The 16,599-nt window shown below is 40.7% G+C and overlaps 1 protein-coding gene across 1 annotated transcript; it reads left to right on the forward strand.

Moving 5' to 3' along the window:
* Positions 1 to 688: 688 nt before the first annotated feature.
* LOC149276264 (nuclear pore complex protein Nup160-like) lies at positions 689 to 15,134 on the forward strand. Its single transcript, XM_089503823.1, has 36 exons — positions 689 to 785; positions 2,409 to 2,517; positions 2,741 to 2,951; positions 3,350 to 3,572; positions 3,660 to 3,738; positions 4,206 to 4,320; positions 4,407 to 4,565; positions 4,653 to 4,730; positions 4,880 to 4,983; positions 5,099 to 5,183; positions 5,291 to 5,359; positions 5,661 to 5,744; positions 5,833 to 6,003; positions 6,118 to 6,217; positions 6,734 to 6,899; positions 7,403 to 7,530; positions 7,732 to 7,892; positions 8,026 to 8,159; positions 8,774 to 8,847; positions 8,934 to 9,090; positions 9,443 to 9,512; positions 9,607 to 9,705; positions 10,000 to 10,116; positions 10,385 to 10,480; positions 10,555 to 10,649; positions 11,087 to 11,183; positions 11,270 to 11,375; positions 11,489 to 11,649; positions 12,022 to 12,086; positions 12,184 to 12,290; positions 12,753 to 12,876; positions 13,221 to 13,322; positions 13,700 to 13,841; positions 14,510 to 14,635; positions 14,749 to 14,853; positions 15,045 to 15,134. Exons 1-36 carry the CDS (start codon positions 689 to 691, stop codon positions 15,132 to 15,134), a joined length of 4,206 nt encoding a protein of 1,401 aa, XP_089359949.1.
* The last annotated feature ends 1,465 nt before the right edge of the window (positions 15,135 to 16,599 follow it).

The following is a 16,599-nucleotide window of genomic DNA, read 5'->3' on the forward strand; positions in this document are numbered from 1 at the left end:
CTCTGCCCTTTAAGCAGCCTGCCTGTACCACCTCTGGCCCTTATGCAGCCTGTATGTGCCGTTTCTGACTTCTAAACAGGCTACCTGTGCCCTCTGTCACCTAAAAAGTGTGCCTGTATCGCTCTGTGTCACAGGGCCAGGCTTTCATATACACATTGTGAAGGTCTCAATTACAGACTTGGCATTCTGTCTATAACAAGTGAGTCTATTCACGAAAAAGTGACGTGCGGGAGAGTTGAGGTGAGATCCCTGGCGTAACTAGAGCGAGTGTCGATCGAGAGAGGGACACACACACATACACATACACACAGTCACTCTCTGGCACCCAAACAGAGAGACACACACCGGCACCCAGACAGACACACACACCGGCACCCAGACAGACACACACACCGGACAGACACTCAGACACTCAGACACTCACTCACTCACTCACTCACTCACTCGAACCCAGAGCCACCCCCCCGAGAGGAGAAAGAGAGAGACTAATCCTAAAGATTCTTCTTCTTATTTTTCTTTCTTCATCTTCTTCTTCTTCCTGTAGTTCTTTGTATCAGTCACATGGTCTGCTGACATCACCAGAGTCCTTCTCCTGGGTAGGAACTACTAGCCGCTGCCCATTTTTTTTCAAGTGATAGATTGGGCGGGAATCATCTAACCCCGCCCCCTCACCCAGGCACTGAGAAACATGGCGGCTTCGGTGGTTTTGGAGCGGAGCTTTACCGAGCTGACGGGAGTCGAGCGGGGATTTCAGAGGAACTTCCGAGACGTGACTATCCGCCCCGGTACTGTGAGAGTTCTCGGGGCTTCTCGGTGGACTAAGGGTTAATGCAGAGAGCCCGAGGCCTTCGTAGGGTGCAGTGGCAGTAGTTAACTCACTGAGTGCCAGGGTAGCCAACCATGCAGCACGTTGCGCTGACACTTAATGGGCAAAAACGTTTAGGCCGATCGTTAACCCCCCCCAGTGCCGGAGGGGAGGTTAAAGTGTTGTACAGATTTGCTTCCTGCACTCACAGAGTTAAAGAAAATGGCTTCATAAGAAAGTTTGCAATATGAGCTTAAATATGGCAGTGACTCCCTTTGTCACATAATTATGGGTGCAGTGGGGGCTAAATGCTGTTTAATTGCCCCAAATCATTTGACAACTTTTCTTCTCCTGTCAGTACAGGGGGATTTGGTACAATAACATCCTGCCCTTTAAAACATCCTTTTCCCCTATATCATTGTGTGTCTGTGTGGTTAAAAAGCTACAATTCTGCCCTCTGATGGGGTAATAAGCCATGTACTTCTGCTATAAAATAAGGGGCTGCATTGATGTAATGTATTTGGCTGTAACAGATCTACTTAGCGCTTTCCGGTTTACCGTGTAATAAGGGGACTTTATAAAACTACAGCAGTCACACAAACGTTATTGGGGTACAATAGGTATGTGTATATGATAAAGGGAGATCCCTGGCCTGTAGAGCTTACATTCTAAGTACAGTAGTTAAATATGTTACCTGCCACCCCATCCTACTCGACAGCTACGCTGGGATTGACAGCTGTGCCCTCATATTACATGTATATTGCATGTTATTATATATGTGTCTGAGAATAAAAGAGTGCTATTCATGAGTTCTCGGGCCCCATGTTACTCGCTAGTTCAGTGTAAACATGAATTTTAAATGCTTCTTGTTAATTATATAATGTATAAATTCTTATACGCTCAATGGGTTAAACCCATGCCTTGTTCTGCTTGGCATCGTACTATTCCGGGATCTTGAAAGGTTTAATGTCAGGAGACATCACACACCGATTTAATGCCGTGTTTTAGCTTTGGACTACGTGGTAGAATGTGTTAAGCACTGATGTCCACATTAATTACCCCACCATTATGGCACCTGACTTGTCATTTACAATATCGTGTGCTTTTTTATAAGTCATAATAGTGCTTTTTATTTTTTCCAGCAGGAGGCCAGGTGGTCTGTTACACGCTAATGCCAATGTCTAATCCTATAGTATTTAAATACATTGGGTTTAATATCTCACATCAAAGGTGGTAATTGCTGCAATTAAAATGTGTTGTTCAATTATTAGGCACCCCTTTGAATGCTAATAAAATAAAAGCCTGAATATACAGTAATTGGGGGGAGGGTCAAAACCACTATTTTCCCTTACATTTCTATCACGCGCGCATTCACTCTCTTTCACTCATTCTCTCAACGTCCCCCTACCTTCTCCGCCGACCCCCTTCTGTGTCCCCGTCTCCGGCTGCCTTCTTCTTGTTCTTCTTTCTTCGTCCGCTTCCCCCTAATGTCGGCTTCTTGAATATCTTACAGCCCTAACCTCTGCGCTTTCCAGTAATGAAAACGTATGAATACACATAATTTGTGTCCACGAGATAACTATATTTTTATTTCTTCATTCAGATGTCAGTCCTGTTATTGGAGGCCCAAAGTATAGTGAGAGTGCTGGAGGCTACTGTTATAAAGAAAGTGGTAGCCTCCTGTCAGCAACAAGAAACCGGTTCCTCCACTGGTGAGTGTTTTATGGCAGTGTTTTTCTAACTAATTAATTTAATATTTTAGTATTTATTATAACGCAATTTTTTACATCAACTAACCTTTGGTAGGAAGAAGCTGAATGGAATAGGCCAATGGCCTGCTGTTTGTGTGTATGTTACCCTTCGTGGGTCTTGCATCCCTTGTATTGTTAGCAGTAGAGTTACAGAGACAGTAGCCAAATGTGTTGTATTTTGAAGGACATCCTACGATGACACATTGGAGCTGGTGGAAGAGTCTCTGGATATAAACCTCTTGAACAATGCCATCCGACTCAAGATACTGAACTGCTCTATATTACCTGGAGGCGTGCATGTCTGTGAAACGCACAGCAATGTGATCATCATGATCGTAACAAACCAGACGGTTCATCGGCTTACCCTGTCACATCCTTCCCGCATGTACCGTGGTGTAAGTAGTAGTTTGTGTGTTACAGTTGATAGTTTTAATGATGTTCTACCTCTTCTAGCAATGTCTGGAGTTTACTGTGCCCAATCATACGTTAATATGATTTCATGTTGTCGGAAGTCATACACAGTGTTTAATAATATGTTAGGTGTGTTGGTACAGAGAAGTGTTTATCTGGTTAGCCAGGTAGCTGTTTCTCCTAAAATGTTACAGCCAAGTATGTAGTCTTCTGTGCCTTGATCTCTGTGTATATCATATTTCCAGATGTAAATTTAAATCTACCCTATTTCCAGCTGCTATTAGGACAGCTTTAATCATACACTGTGAAACAAAGATTTAAAAAAATGTTGTAATGGTTTTCAACATGAATAGTTAAACATTTTATTTCTTTTATTACTTAGGAAATAATTACAGAAAGCCAGATGCAGTCTATATTCACAGACATTGGAAAGGGGAGTTTTGGGGATCCGTCTAACAGTTATGTGATTCCTGCTATTCCTGGCCGTGCCCAGAACTCTTCTGCTTCTACAGCGTGGCTGAGCAGCGACGGGGAGGCCCTCTTTGCTTTTCCTTCAACTTCCGGGGGCATCTTTGTCATAAAAATGCCTCCATACGATGTTGAAGGTAATACGTTTCTCTGTTAATGTGTTTGATCTATACAGAAACTCTACATCAGACATCTCAAGTTTATATGGTGATTTTGTGTTTTAGGATTGGTGACTACCCAGGAGCTGAAGCAAACTTCAGTAATGCAGCGATTCCTGACTGGTTGGATGCCCACTTCTATACGGTTGGTTTAGTTAAAGATGGTTGCCTTCCCAGACTAGCTTATAGATCAGATAAATGCATTTTCGTTGTGTCTCTTCAACTGATGCCTAGGTGATCAACAAGTGCTTGAAAGTTAAACACTAAGGCCATACCCGTCTACAAGTAAAGTTACTAAATACTGGTATTCCCCCATCGTACCCGTTAATTTATGATGGCTAGTCATAGATGTCTACAACGTTCAAATGACCATAATATCCTGGTAGAGTTTGGTTATGTCTGTTTACATGTATAAGCTTTTGAATCTTTTGGTACTTGTTGGTTTGCTGCGTGATGCAGAAGTTTGTAGTAACAGAAATCAGGGATTCTTTGTATCGCTAGTTCAGTAAAATCAGTAAAGATCTGGTTATATCAGGCCGTCTGTTTTCCTTTTAAAACATATAGTGTTTACAGCATTTTGTGTCATTAAGTTGACCCTGTGTTTGTTTTCAGAGGAGACCAAGGTCCGGCCCACCTTCCAGTAAGTCTTGCGGTTCACTGCCTTGAACATGATGCTTTCCTCTTCGCCTTGTGTCAGGATCATAAGCTCCGCATGTGGTCCTACAAGGTAAGCCCAGCTGACATTTATTTTTGTGGTATATTATGTGATGTTAAAGTGGTGTTAACAACATAGAGTCTGAATGTTGATTTCAGGACCAGATGTGTCTTATGGTAGCTGATATGCTTGAATTTGTTCCGGTCACTAAAGATCTCCGGCAAACAGCTGGAACTGGCCACAGACTAAGGCTAGCACACTCTACTTCGCTAGGATTGTACCTTGGAGTCTATTTGCACTCTCCCAAGCAAGGACAGGTATGTATGCAGACTTCACTTTAGTCAGCTTTTTTGAAGTGTGAAATAGCCTACTTATAATTGACTTATTTATTTTCTCTCTCGTAGTTTTGCATCTTCCAGTTGGTATCTGCTGAAAGCAACCGCTACAGCTTGGATCACGTTTCATCAATATTCGCAAACAAGGTGAGGCATTCTACAGAGTTCTATACCACTCACATAGAGGGAATGTTTTAAAATAGTAACTGCTAGATAACAAGGCGTTTTTTCACTTCTGCCTTTAAATGTCTACCTCGATTAACATCCATGCAAATGTATTTATTTGTAATTTTTAGGAAACTCTGGTTGATTTTACTTTCACTCTGACATCTACTGACATTTGGGCCTTGTGGCTCGATGAAGAAAACCAAACAACTGTCAAACATATTAATTTTGAACAGTGAGTATATTTTCTTATAGCTGGTTGCATGTGATTTGTATAAATGGGCACTGCTTTAAAAATGGGTATGATATTGCTTTCATTATTGTGCAATTGTGATGTTTTTGGATTGTAGTAACCAAGCTGGCCAGTGGAACCAGGTGTTTGTAAATCCCCTACCAGAGGAAGAGTTAAGTATTGGAGATGAACAGGACCCAAGGGTAGGAGATTTTTATTTTTCCTTTATTTATTCTTCTACATATATAGACGCAGAATAGTATATCTTTAGTAAAAAGTCTTTACGATGTAAACTAAATGTTTCTTACAGGAAACTTATTTTGAGTGCTTGTTTGCCCCTGGACGGTTTACTGCTGGTGCTCTCCTTAAGGCGCTTCAGGTAATAAAATGTTTGCTTTCTTTGGACCACTGGTGTTTTTTGATTGTTAATCAAGGTAATTGTTCCTGAGATATGTAGTTTAAGTGTTACACTCTGTGAACTTAATGTCTGTGGCAGAAGATGACACAGGAGTCATTTTTTTGTCCTGTGGTTCTCTTCATTCTCCAGCCAAAAAAGGCTGGCTGAACCAATCCCCATGCTCCTAGTTTGACAGGTCCCCTGTACGTCTGTGTCAAATGTTACCAGGGGGCTGATCATGGTGCATGTAAAAAGATCTGTTTCCCTTTTTCCTCTCCAAAAGATTATGCAAAGAGGTAGTGGAAAGGTCTTGGATCAGTCTTGGGAGGGACTGAAGAAAGAGGTTACATTGACTGTCGAAAATGAGGTGAGATGTTGTTTACCATTGGCCTGTGTTGAGACTGGATTTTCTTTCCTTTTTCACAATATGTATTTTCATTTATTTTTTCGTGTAGCTTCGTAGTAACTTGACAGAGTATGAGATGTCACAGGAGGAATTTCGCCAGCTGCAAGCGGAATATTGGTCAAAGTTTTATACCTGCTGCCTGCAATACCAGGAAGCACTTTCTCGTCCCCTTGCTCTCCTTGTGCACCCTCACACTGCCATGGTGTGTCTAATGAGGAAGGTAAGTTTCTTCTGCAGCTGAAAACATTAGTTGAGGATATACAGGAACCATTGGTGGTTTTTATTATTGTATTATTGAATACCGTTTTTAAACTCCATGTATATTTTTCTCAAGGGTTTTCTGTCTTTTCTGGCTCCGAGTCCTTTGGTGGATCATCTCTACCTCTTACCCCCTGAGCAGCTTCTTACTGTGGATGAAAGTGTAATCTCAGATGGTGAGCAGTTTCTGCTGTTTTTTTTTTTTTTTTTTTTTTCCCTCATCCTATTTTTGTAATACTGTTGTAAATCAATACTTTGGGTGTGATGAAGAAGACAATTCAGTGGTGCACATTTCAAGTCTACTTGTTCTTCACAATAGTAATCTGGACCACTGGTTTTCCTTTTGTGTTCCCCCAACCCTGTGGACCAGTGGGCTCACGATAATTAAATTATGCGCATGGGTGAACAGATCTTTAATTTTTTTTTGTGCTTTTAATGTTTATTTCTCTTCTGCTCCTAAGCCAGCTCAGCGCCTTATTACATATTTTACAACAACCACAGCAAAGAGAGAGAGAGCGACATGACTCAGGGAGATCTTTAATTTTAATGCTTGTAAATACTAAATCATAAATAAAGGTGTGCTTTAATTTTAGCCCTGTAATTTGTTCCCATAAGGTGGTTAAAAGTGATTTATGTTTACCATAATCAAGAGTCTCTTAAAACTAGTTGCTTGCTTCTCTTTTTGCCTTTAGATATGGATGTTGCCAGTGATACAATCTCTTTGATGCAATGTCTACGTATGATTGGCGATTACATATCCCCTGACATGGCTTTTCTCATGGAAAGCGCCTGCTGTCACCTACAACCTCCAGAGAGAGTCGCGGAACAGATCTTGGAGGATATGATCGCAAATGACATGTAAGAGTGTCCCAGGAGGAAGGTTTATCTGATTATGAAAGTAACTTTTCCAGGTTGACTATGCAGTGTATTCAGCCTGACCAGTCGAATGTAGTGCGTTAGATCTTATAGAGCAAAAACAGGGGATTGTATTACAAGAAATTATCACTTTGGTACCTGTAGAATGGGGCACTTTTTGCCATCACCCCTTCGGTTCTTGTACAACTACAACTCTAGCGATTCCCAGCAGAAATGGGAGTTGACATTTATTTTTTAGCTGGAGAGCAGTTGAATGGCATCCGTGAACTTTTTATCTGGTGGCTCTGGGCATCTACCAGCTGGGTACGGTGGTGCCTTCTGATTCTGCACTCTTTCTCTTGTAATAGGTGCTAACTGTGCCTTGTGCAAAGATAATCCCGTCTCCCTGGCATGGCTTTGGTCCTTCTCAGTACTGAACATTACTATGCAGTTCTCTTAGCCAATTGTGTATTCGATTTCATTACTTCTTTCTCGTTTCTTTCCAGGGACAATATTATGGAGGACATTCACAATAAATTTCAGGACATCAGAAACCCTTTTCAGTGCATTATGTATTTGCTTCAAGAAATGGATTATGAAACATCCATCAATATAGACAAGACAATGGACTTAGGTTGGTTAGCAGTAATTGTTTGGTATACGATACTTTCATTATCTGAATAATATGACTTATTTTTCTTTTCTAACTAAATTATAAAAAAATTACGTTTTTAAAAAAGATCAGACATACTTCTGTAGTATGACCACAGGTTTGAAAATGCTATCACAAACATCTGACTAGTCTTTTTTTTATGCTTTGTTTCTTTTAATACAGCTCAGCCTCTGAATGTGCGCATGAATCTTTCTAGTCTATATGGTAGCATCACAGCTGCCAGCCTTGTGTGCCAGGCCGTCGGCAAAATCTCAACAACAAGGTTCATGATCTGCCGTGACTTGCTAATTCTTCAACACCTTTTGCTGAGGATGGGCGATATGGTGAGTTAAATATGTTATGAGTTATTTTATCTTTGAAAATGAGCCGTCTTAAAGCTTCCATGATGTCATCCAACCCGGCAATGGCCTTTTGTGAGAGCGAGCCGATAACTTTGCTTTTTTTTTGTGCTCATAGGCTTTCGCAGGAGGAGGACAGCTCCTTCAGTCTCAGCAAGACCTTATACCTCGCACATCTCAAATGCTCTTATCCTATTATGTGATTCGCTGGGGGTGTCAGTGTCTGGCTACTTCTGTGCCTGTAGATATACTGTGAGTTTATCTAAATGTATACTTGTAGTCATACAGAAATAGATATCACTGATGCACTCCCCGTTGCCCTGGTTCCCTTTCTTCATGATAGTGTTAACAGCTTCATACGGGTTTGTGTTTTGGAACACCCTAGCACCAAAAAGGTCAAACGGTTTCTACAATATGGATCAGCATCTTCATAGTCTGTAAAATGGCAAAGAGAAGTTCCCTTCATTGCCTTTTTAATTTTACAAGAATTTGCTTCATCGAGAGTGCCTTAAACTTCTTGTGTTATGAAAGTGGACCATCTGCTCTTATAATTCTTTCTTTCTACGATGATCCTAGGTGTGGTTGTGCATCACATCGTTTTACATTAATAAATGTTGTTGGAACTTTTTGCATCTGTTAACCTTGTGGTTTAAATACTAAATTCTGAGGATTCACAAATTGCCCTACAGGGTTATTTTAAATTAGTGCATGTAAATGAAGGCAGCCAGTGAAAAGCTTAATTTCTGCTCTTGGGTAATCTTCTCCAGAGACAAGTGAACAAAAGTGACAATACTTTAATTCACTACATCCTGGTAATCCTAGAAAAAAAAAATCTAAGCTCGCAGCCTGTCTCCATTTGCTTACAGAGAGTCCAACCTGCAGCATTTGTCGGTTTTGGAACTGTCGGATTCTCCAGCGTTTACACCAGCACACAAATACGGTATGTAGGAATTCTGTACACCGTGTTGTGCTAAGAGAGCGTGCCTTTTGTCTTTACTCTGTGGTTTCACCTCTTTTTCCCTCTAGCTTCCAGTCCACAGACTGTTATTGAACTCTTCTTTCAAGATGTGGCAAGAAAACGGTTATCTCACCTGTTTTCTCATACGGGTATCACACAGGCACACAGTCCTCTGAGCTGGACGCAGCTAATCACCGATATTACCAATTACCTTCTAAAGCATCTGTATCCTAAGCATGTTTTACTAGATGGTCTTAAAAATGTATGCGAGGCTACTAATATTCACTCACGTTTTAGCCTTGATTTCTTGTTGATGGTTTGGTGACTGGCCACAACCCTTTACTGTCCCTGCCATGCCCCCTTCCATTTCCAAGTTTTTGATTATTATTTGATATTTGATCACCGTCATGCACCACTTCGCAATCTACAAAATCTCTGGTATTGGTTATTTTAAAGTAAAATCTCCAAAACATGTTATTTAAATGTTCAAGGCCTGTGCAGCCTTTTCTCTGATTTTATTGCATACCTAAATAATGTTTTTTTAAAGCACATGCTCTTTAACACTATTCATTGCAAGATGGCCTAGTAACCCTGGCTTCCTTTTTCCGGAGTGTTTGATGAGAAACTTCCAGTACACCCAACTGCAGGTGAGAGGTTTACACCGAGTGTGAGTGCACCTTGATGATGGCAAAGAAAATGTGCAGCTTGCATCTTAACATATTATCATTTACTTGTTTTAAGGAATATGTGCAACTCCTGCAGCCGTGGTGTCAGGTGAACGTGGGCTCATGCCACTTCATGATGGGCCAGTGTTACCTGGTCACTGGTGAAGGCCACAAGGTAACATTAAGGAATTAATGTGGACCATAAATTTATATAATGCTCACTGTATATATCTGGCTTGTTTGAAAGCTGTTTAACAATTTATTTGAGAAAAATCTGTTTAAATAGTAATTTTCAGTTTATTTTTTTTATAGAAACCCACATACACAGGGAGGTAGCACTGCAGTGTCTTGTTTCATGAGCATGTGCGCAGTTCATTGTCCTTTTATTTATATAATATATATATATATATATATATATATATATATATCTCCTTTACACCAGGCTGCCATTCATTTTCATTATTTGCAGGCGCTTGAATGCTTCTGTCAGGCTGCTTCTGAAGTGGAACGAGAAGAATTTTTGGAGAGGTTAATTCGTGTAGAGGATGGTGAACCCACATCTACTCGTCTTCAGTATTACAACAGGGTAAGGGTCTATAGCATTTCAGCTTCATAACACAACTTTATACGGGGTGGGGGTGTAATTGTGGCTGTTACACACACCATACAAAAAACTTTAGCATAATATCTCTTAAACAGCAGTAACATTCTAGATAGGTGGTCAAACATATTATATAAATCCTTGTATGCTTTCATTCTAATCACTGCTGCTGAATTACAGTTACAGAACACTGGTAATTTACTACACTAAACCATTTGACCAGGTTTTACATTGTGTGTTCATTGGTTTCTAGGTGCTGCGTTTGCTGGAGGACATCGGGCTACCAGAACTTGTGATAGAGTTGTCTACTTTGGCAATAACTGAAGCAGCTGATGACTGGAGGAGTCAGGTAGACGTTTATCTTTAAATATTTTACTGCGGCATAATTTATTAATGTTTAGAACTAACATGCTTTTTCATTAGGCTGCGCTAAGGACGCGTATCTTCAAGCATCACTTGGATTTGGGACACAACAGCCAAGCATACGATGCATTGACTCAGATACCGGATCCTAGCAGGTAAGTCGAAATGCTCCACAGAACTTTTTTTTTTTATGGCTTTCATTTTAGAGTTCCTGTTCAATTATATGAAGCGTGTAATATGTTGCTCCCAACATCAGCTAGTTTTAATTGCTGTTTTTGTTCCCCACTCCAGTAACGGGTTTCTTACTGACATTCTAAGAAGTTGCAACAGAAATAATAAAATAAAACTCATGTTTATCCTAAATGAATTAGGAGGAGAAATATTTTTATGGTAATCAGGTTTCTTCCTATACTATTGGAAGCTGGGATCTGAAATAATGCACCTTAGGAATCCAAGTATTACAAACAATTCTCAACTTTTGTGCCAGTTTAATTAAATACACACACACGTTTGATATATAGTATTATAGTATTGGATATGGTACAATATACTATAGTATTGAAGTGTTCATCTTAAACTGTTTATTGCGCAGGCAGTTGGACTGTTTGCGGCAACTGGTAGTGGTTCTTTGTGAACGCTTGCAACTTCAAGATCTCGTAGAGTTTCCCTACGTAAACCTGCATAATGAGGTGAGACTTTGCAAAATCATTTTTTTTTCTTATTATTGCGTAATCTCCTTCAGCCATTAAAATCCACTTTGTGTCCAATGTCCCAGGTTGTGGGTATTATTGAATCTCGAGCCCGTGCAGTTGATCTGATGACCCACAATTACTATGAGCTGTTGTATGCTTTTCACATTTATCGTCATAACTACCGGAAAGGTATGTTGTGCTTTTAATAATCTTCACTATGTGGTGAATGTTGCTCCCAACATCAGCTAGTTTTAATTGCTGTTTTTGTTCCCCACTCCAGTAACGGGTTTATTTCTCCCCAGCTGGCAGTGTGATGTTCGAATATGGGATGCGCCTTGGAAGAGAAGTTCGAAACAGTGAAGGACTACAGAAGCAAGTAAACGCTTACCTGGCGTGTCTGAACTGTCTGAGGCTCGTCCGTCCAAAATATGCATGGATAGTCCAGCCTGCATCAGGAGCCGTGGTATGGAGCTGCATGAAATATACGTCATTATTGAGTTTTAAGCTAGTCGTTGAGCTATTTATATAGTAATTAACTCCTTAATGACAAAGCCCGTACATGTACGGGCTCAAAATGCATGGTTTTCAATGGGTTTAGGGACCGCCCATTGTCCTTAAGGGGTTAAGAAATGTATGGACATAAGTATATCATCCGGGCATTTGAAATATTTTTAAATATATTGAAATGGTTTAATAAAAAGGGAGCTTAGTGATGGTTTCAACAGCAGGTACCTGTAAACTCTTTACACCGTTCAAATATTTGGAATGTGCAGTGATTATAAATTTTTGAGACTGATAAGTAGATAATGCTTATTGACCTGTAAATGTTTTAAAGTATGAACGAGCTGGGGCATCCCCCAAAAGGAACCACGACGGAGAGTCTTCAGTTATTCCAAGTAAGTTCTTTTGTGAGCTTGTATTTGCTCGGTGTAAATCCACACAAATGTGTGTTGTCGCATGATGCCAATGTGTTTTACTTCCATTGTGTAACAGAAAGCCGCCAGATTGATATCCTGGAGCTGCAGGATTTGGAAAAGGAATACGTCCTTGCCCAGACACGCTTGACACTGGCGGTGCGGGACCCTAGCACAGCAGCTGTTGCCGGTAAGTTAAGAAGCAGTGTTTTTAAGGACATTAATGAGATTTTATTTTACATACAAATTATATCAGGTTCACAAATTACAGGATGTTTTTTTTCTTAACGTTTTTAAACTGGTCTAGGTTGTTATCTTTCTTGCATCTTTGTGTGGCACAGTGAAGCAGTGCTATCATGACAAAAGTTGTGTGTGTGTAGATGTATTGTTTGTCAGACAGTTGCGTTGAAAAAAAAAATGATTTTCCCTTTATTTTTGTTTTCCTCTTTTTACTTATTTCCTTATTTATATGGTGTTTCCTCTGTGCAAAAGCTTTTTCAAGCTAAGATTTTGTTCATACATCTGCATAGCCTTTACACAGAGGTGAAGCGGAATAATTGGTGTTGCCAGACATACGTTTTCTGTTCACGACCGCGGAGCGCTTTCTCAGCCGGTTCTCCAACTCCATTTTACTGGTTTCTCTCTCTCTCAGGGAGCGCGTCCGCTGAGGAAATTGTATCACTCCTGGTGCAGGCTGGTCTGTTTGACACAGCCATCTCCCTCTGTCAGACCTTTAAACTGTCACTCACGCCGGTCTTCGAAGGCCTTGCTTACAAGTGAGTTTGTCTCGTGCCGTCTGTGAAATTTGCTAGTGCTGTAATACATCATAATGTTTTCAACTTACTTGTTTAATGTTAACAGAAAATTAACGAGTTGCATTGTTTAACCTACTACCTGTAATGTGACACTACATATACTGTGTGCATTGCAGGCATAGATGGGCTGTTAGGGACATTGTTATGGAACAGAAGACTATACACTACAGTGTAAGGCCGTGGAGTATGGTACATACTTCACATTGTATAGGGAAACGGATGGTTCCTAATGAAACTACTAGGATTATTTCTTCTGATATGAATAGGGATTTTGGATTAACCTACATCTCCTTTTATCATCCAAGATGCATAAAGTTACAACACAGCGGAGAAGCCGCACAGGTAGATGCCTGGCAGTGGTTGGCAACCAACCAGTTGTCAACGATCGTCTCCACCAAGGAAACCAGGTATCGCTTGAATTATTTCATAACTTGATTTCTGTTGACTTTATATTTATTGGACTGTATATTTAGTTAATATTAAAAACCCCTTGCCCATGGGCTGCATTTCAGTCTCCAATACTCACTAGGAGCTATACTCCATTCTGGTCTATTTTTAAATGGCAAAGGAAAAATGAGGGTTTTCAAGTACTTGTGGTATAAGAGTGATTCAGGCAATTCAATCGACTTCATTTGTCGTCAATTGGCTGTGTATTGCAAAAATGATATGAGAAAGACAAGCCATGCACGAGGTCTGTCTTAGTAGCCACAGTGCAGTTTTTATAGGGTTTATGGAAAATTGCAACCTTTTCAAGCTATTTTTTACATTCTCTTTTTTCCCTTAGTGCAACAGATGAATCTTGGCGGCTGCTTACATCCTATCTGGAAAAATATGAGGCACAGAATGGCCAGTATCATCGCTGTATCATCAGCAAGCTGCTGGCGCATGGACTACCTCTACCCAGCTGGTTAATTAACAGCTACAAGGTGTGTGTCCTTTATACGCCTCTTAGTATTGTTACCTTTTCTATGGAGTTAAGAAGCCCAGGTGTAAAAATATTCATATATATTACAAAGGAACTTTTTGCCTAGCAATAAAACGGTCTGCATTGTAGCAGTAGCAAAGAACTGTTTGCTTTCAGCTAGAAGACAGTGGGAATTGCAAGAACTTTCCCATAACCACACAACTATTGTCATTTTAATTTACATGCGGCTTCTTTTCCGCCACGAATATTCTTCCTTGGCAAAGACTACGATGTAGCCGATGTCTGTTCATTTCAGCCTCATCATAACCATACGACTAGAAATACAGCCATGCTGTCATAGGCAGCCATGGGTCTCCCGCTAAATCCCCCATAATCCTTACATAGCATTATGTGTAGCATTATACCAGTGGCACTCCTGCAACAGCTTGATGACCATATTTTATACCTTACTAAGATTTCAAATCGTATCAAGTTTCTAAATGATGGCTAAAACCAGGAGCGGGAACACTTTTGGTGACATGCTGATTTCTAACCACAATGAAATACATACTTCAGATTTAATATGTGATCTTAATCCGTGTCAGAGATACCACCATATTGGTAGTTTGGGATAAAATCTTATTGATGTATAGAATTTTAACCCACTTGAACCCATGTCTTGTGTTTCAGGCGATTGACGCGGCAGAGCTTCTCCGCTTGTATTTGAATTACGATCTCTTGGAGGAGGCAGCAGACCTGGTGTTAGAATACGTAGATGCCCTCTTGGGTAAAGGTCACCAGTATTTTCGGATTGAAGTGAGTATCTCTAATTCGAATTGATGCCATCACAGTATAACATATTTCCATCTTTATCGGGGTTAACAAGATACACCATGCCTCCTGAGCCATCGAAATGTCTTCCCTTCCAGAAACCGCTCAGTGCCACAGCCCCGTTGGTTTGGCTTCCTTACTCTGCAATAGACCATCTCCTTCAAGCATTGGCAGAGAACAAAAATAATCAACACAACACAGATGTGAGTACCCCAGCTGATTATTTATTCACTTGTCCCGCCGGTTTTGTGTGTAGTTGTGCGCAAGGCGCTACGCAGTCTTATCTGAGTTGTGAACATATTCCCTTTATCCTTGTTGTCTAACTCCTGCGTTAGATAGAATGTATACAAGTGGTTAAAAGATCATAAACGCCTAACTCATTCTTTTTCATCAGTTGCTTAACAAACTCAACTTAAAGCTGGATGACTATTTTGAACATCTGGATCGGTCCACAAGTCTGCTGTCCGCTATCCGCCAGAGCTAGCGCAGGGTGCACTCCCCTCCATAAAAGGATCTCCCGCCAGAAGAGAAGATCCGATGATTCTGTTATCGCAATCTTGTTTTTTTGTATAAAATTAAAAATAAAAGCCAAAATATTTTCTACGGTTCTGTTAATCCGTATTTTTCTTCCAAAAACAAACATCAAAAGAACTTTGGTTTCATTTTTATTTAATTTGTACTATTTCTGTTCTAGTCGTGTAGGTTTATAACTTTTTGCCAAGATACACAATAAGAGTAATTTTAAAGTGCAAACTCAAAACGCAATTGGTGAGTGGCATCCGGTATGGTATGTGGTGCAAGTCCAGGGTTTGCTGCCCCAAAATCACTTAACGTCCACCTCCAGACAAAGCTGAAGACACAAATTTCAAGGGAGGTAAATAAAATAAACATATTTTCAAGTATTGCAACTTATACAAAAAACAATCCACGTAACAGGGCAGACTGCCAGTTAGTGGAAACACAGAATTCGGCCCATCCAGGCCGTGCGTTTGTTACTTGGTACTGGAAACCGTGCAAGATCAGCATACTTATGGGAGTCTGCGCGGGGTCCGTAACTGAAATGGCCCCTTTTTCTTTTGTGAAAGCTGCCGCGGGGTTTGTCATTTAAGGCGTATGAAGAGCTCTAAGTTATCTTTGCTTCTAACTGCAGGCACTAAAATAAATTATAAACGCACATGTACACGCTTTTTATTACAGCTTCTATATGTTTACATTAAATATTCGGGGTGCTGGGCCGTGGTCACCCGGCTAAATAAATTATTCTTTACAGAAATGCCAAACCAGTGGGTGCACAGCCCCAGCTACCGAGGAACTACAAATCCCATGATGCTCGGTAATTACACAAAAAAGAATGTATCTACTGATACGTCGCAGGGTTTAAAGAAAGCGCCTCATCATCCAAATATCTTTCTATCTTAAGGGTGACCGGCATACACCCGGCAGGCGTGTCAGAATTGTATGTTACGGTGAGAAGGTGGCACGCATCAATCGATTGGGCGCGTTACCGGGCGGGTACAACCAGTCCGCTACCCAACATACAACCCAGCAGATTCCAGCCTGGGCCATCGGCGGCTTTGCCTGTATAAAGTGTGCCCAGAGTGCCCCTGAGTCGGGAGAGTTTTGAATACACAACAGGATCATGGTGGCACGACAGGTTTTAACCCCTTGCTTACAATCTAGCGCTACGGAATTTGATGGCGCTATATGAAACAAATAATAATGATGAATGGGATCAGACCCTTTCCTATCCATAGCATAATGTTGGTGGCTCAATGGGTTTTAACCCCTCATAATCCTCAGTTACTTATTCAAACATTATTATGTAAATACCAAGTGTGCCACCTTCTTAACCTACGATGATTCAGACATGTGTGCCGTGTATACGCTGCGCCGATCGCTCGTATCATAAATACCCCAAAGCTTTTATTCTCTGTTAACTCATTGGCTGC

The sequence above is a fragment of the Sceloporus occidentalis genome, unplaced genomic scaffold (genome assembly GCF_023333645.1).
Source record: "Sceloporus occidentalis isolate IW3139 unplaced genomic scaffold, rSceOcc1.0.p SCAF_243, whole genome shotgun sequence".
NCBI classification, from domain to species: domain Eukaryota; kingdom Metazoa; phylum Chordata; class Lepidosauria; order Squamata; family Phrynosomatidae; genus Sceloporus; species Sceloporus occidentalis.

Bases quoted from the DNA above. Each gene is read 5' to 3' on its own strand.
- LOC149276264 (XM_089503823.1), top strand. From the start codon at position 689: ATGGCGGCTTCGGTGGTTTTGGAGCGGAGCTTTACCGAGCTGACGGGA. The intron at 4,984-5,098 runs GTGAGTATATTT...TTTGGATTGTAG, and splicing joins AAACATATTAATTTTGAACA to TAACCAAGCTGGCCAGTGGA. The intron at 10,650-11,086 runs GTAAGTCGAAAT...TTTATTGCGCAG, and splicing joins CAGATACCGGATCCTAGCAG to GCAGTTGGACTGTTTGCGGC.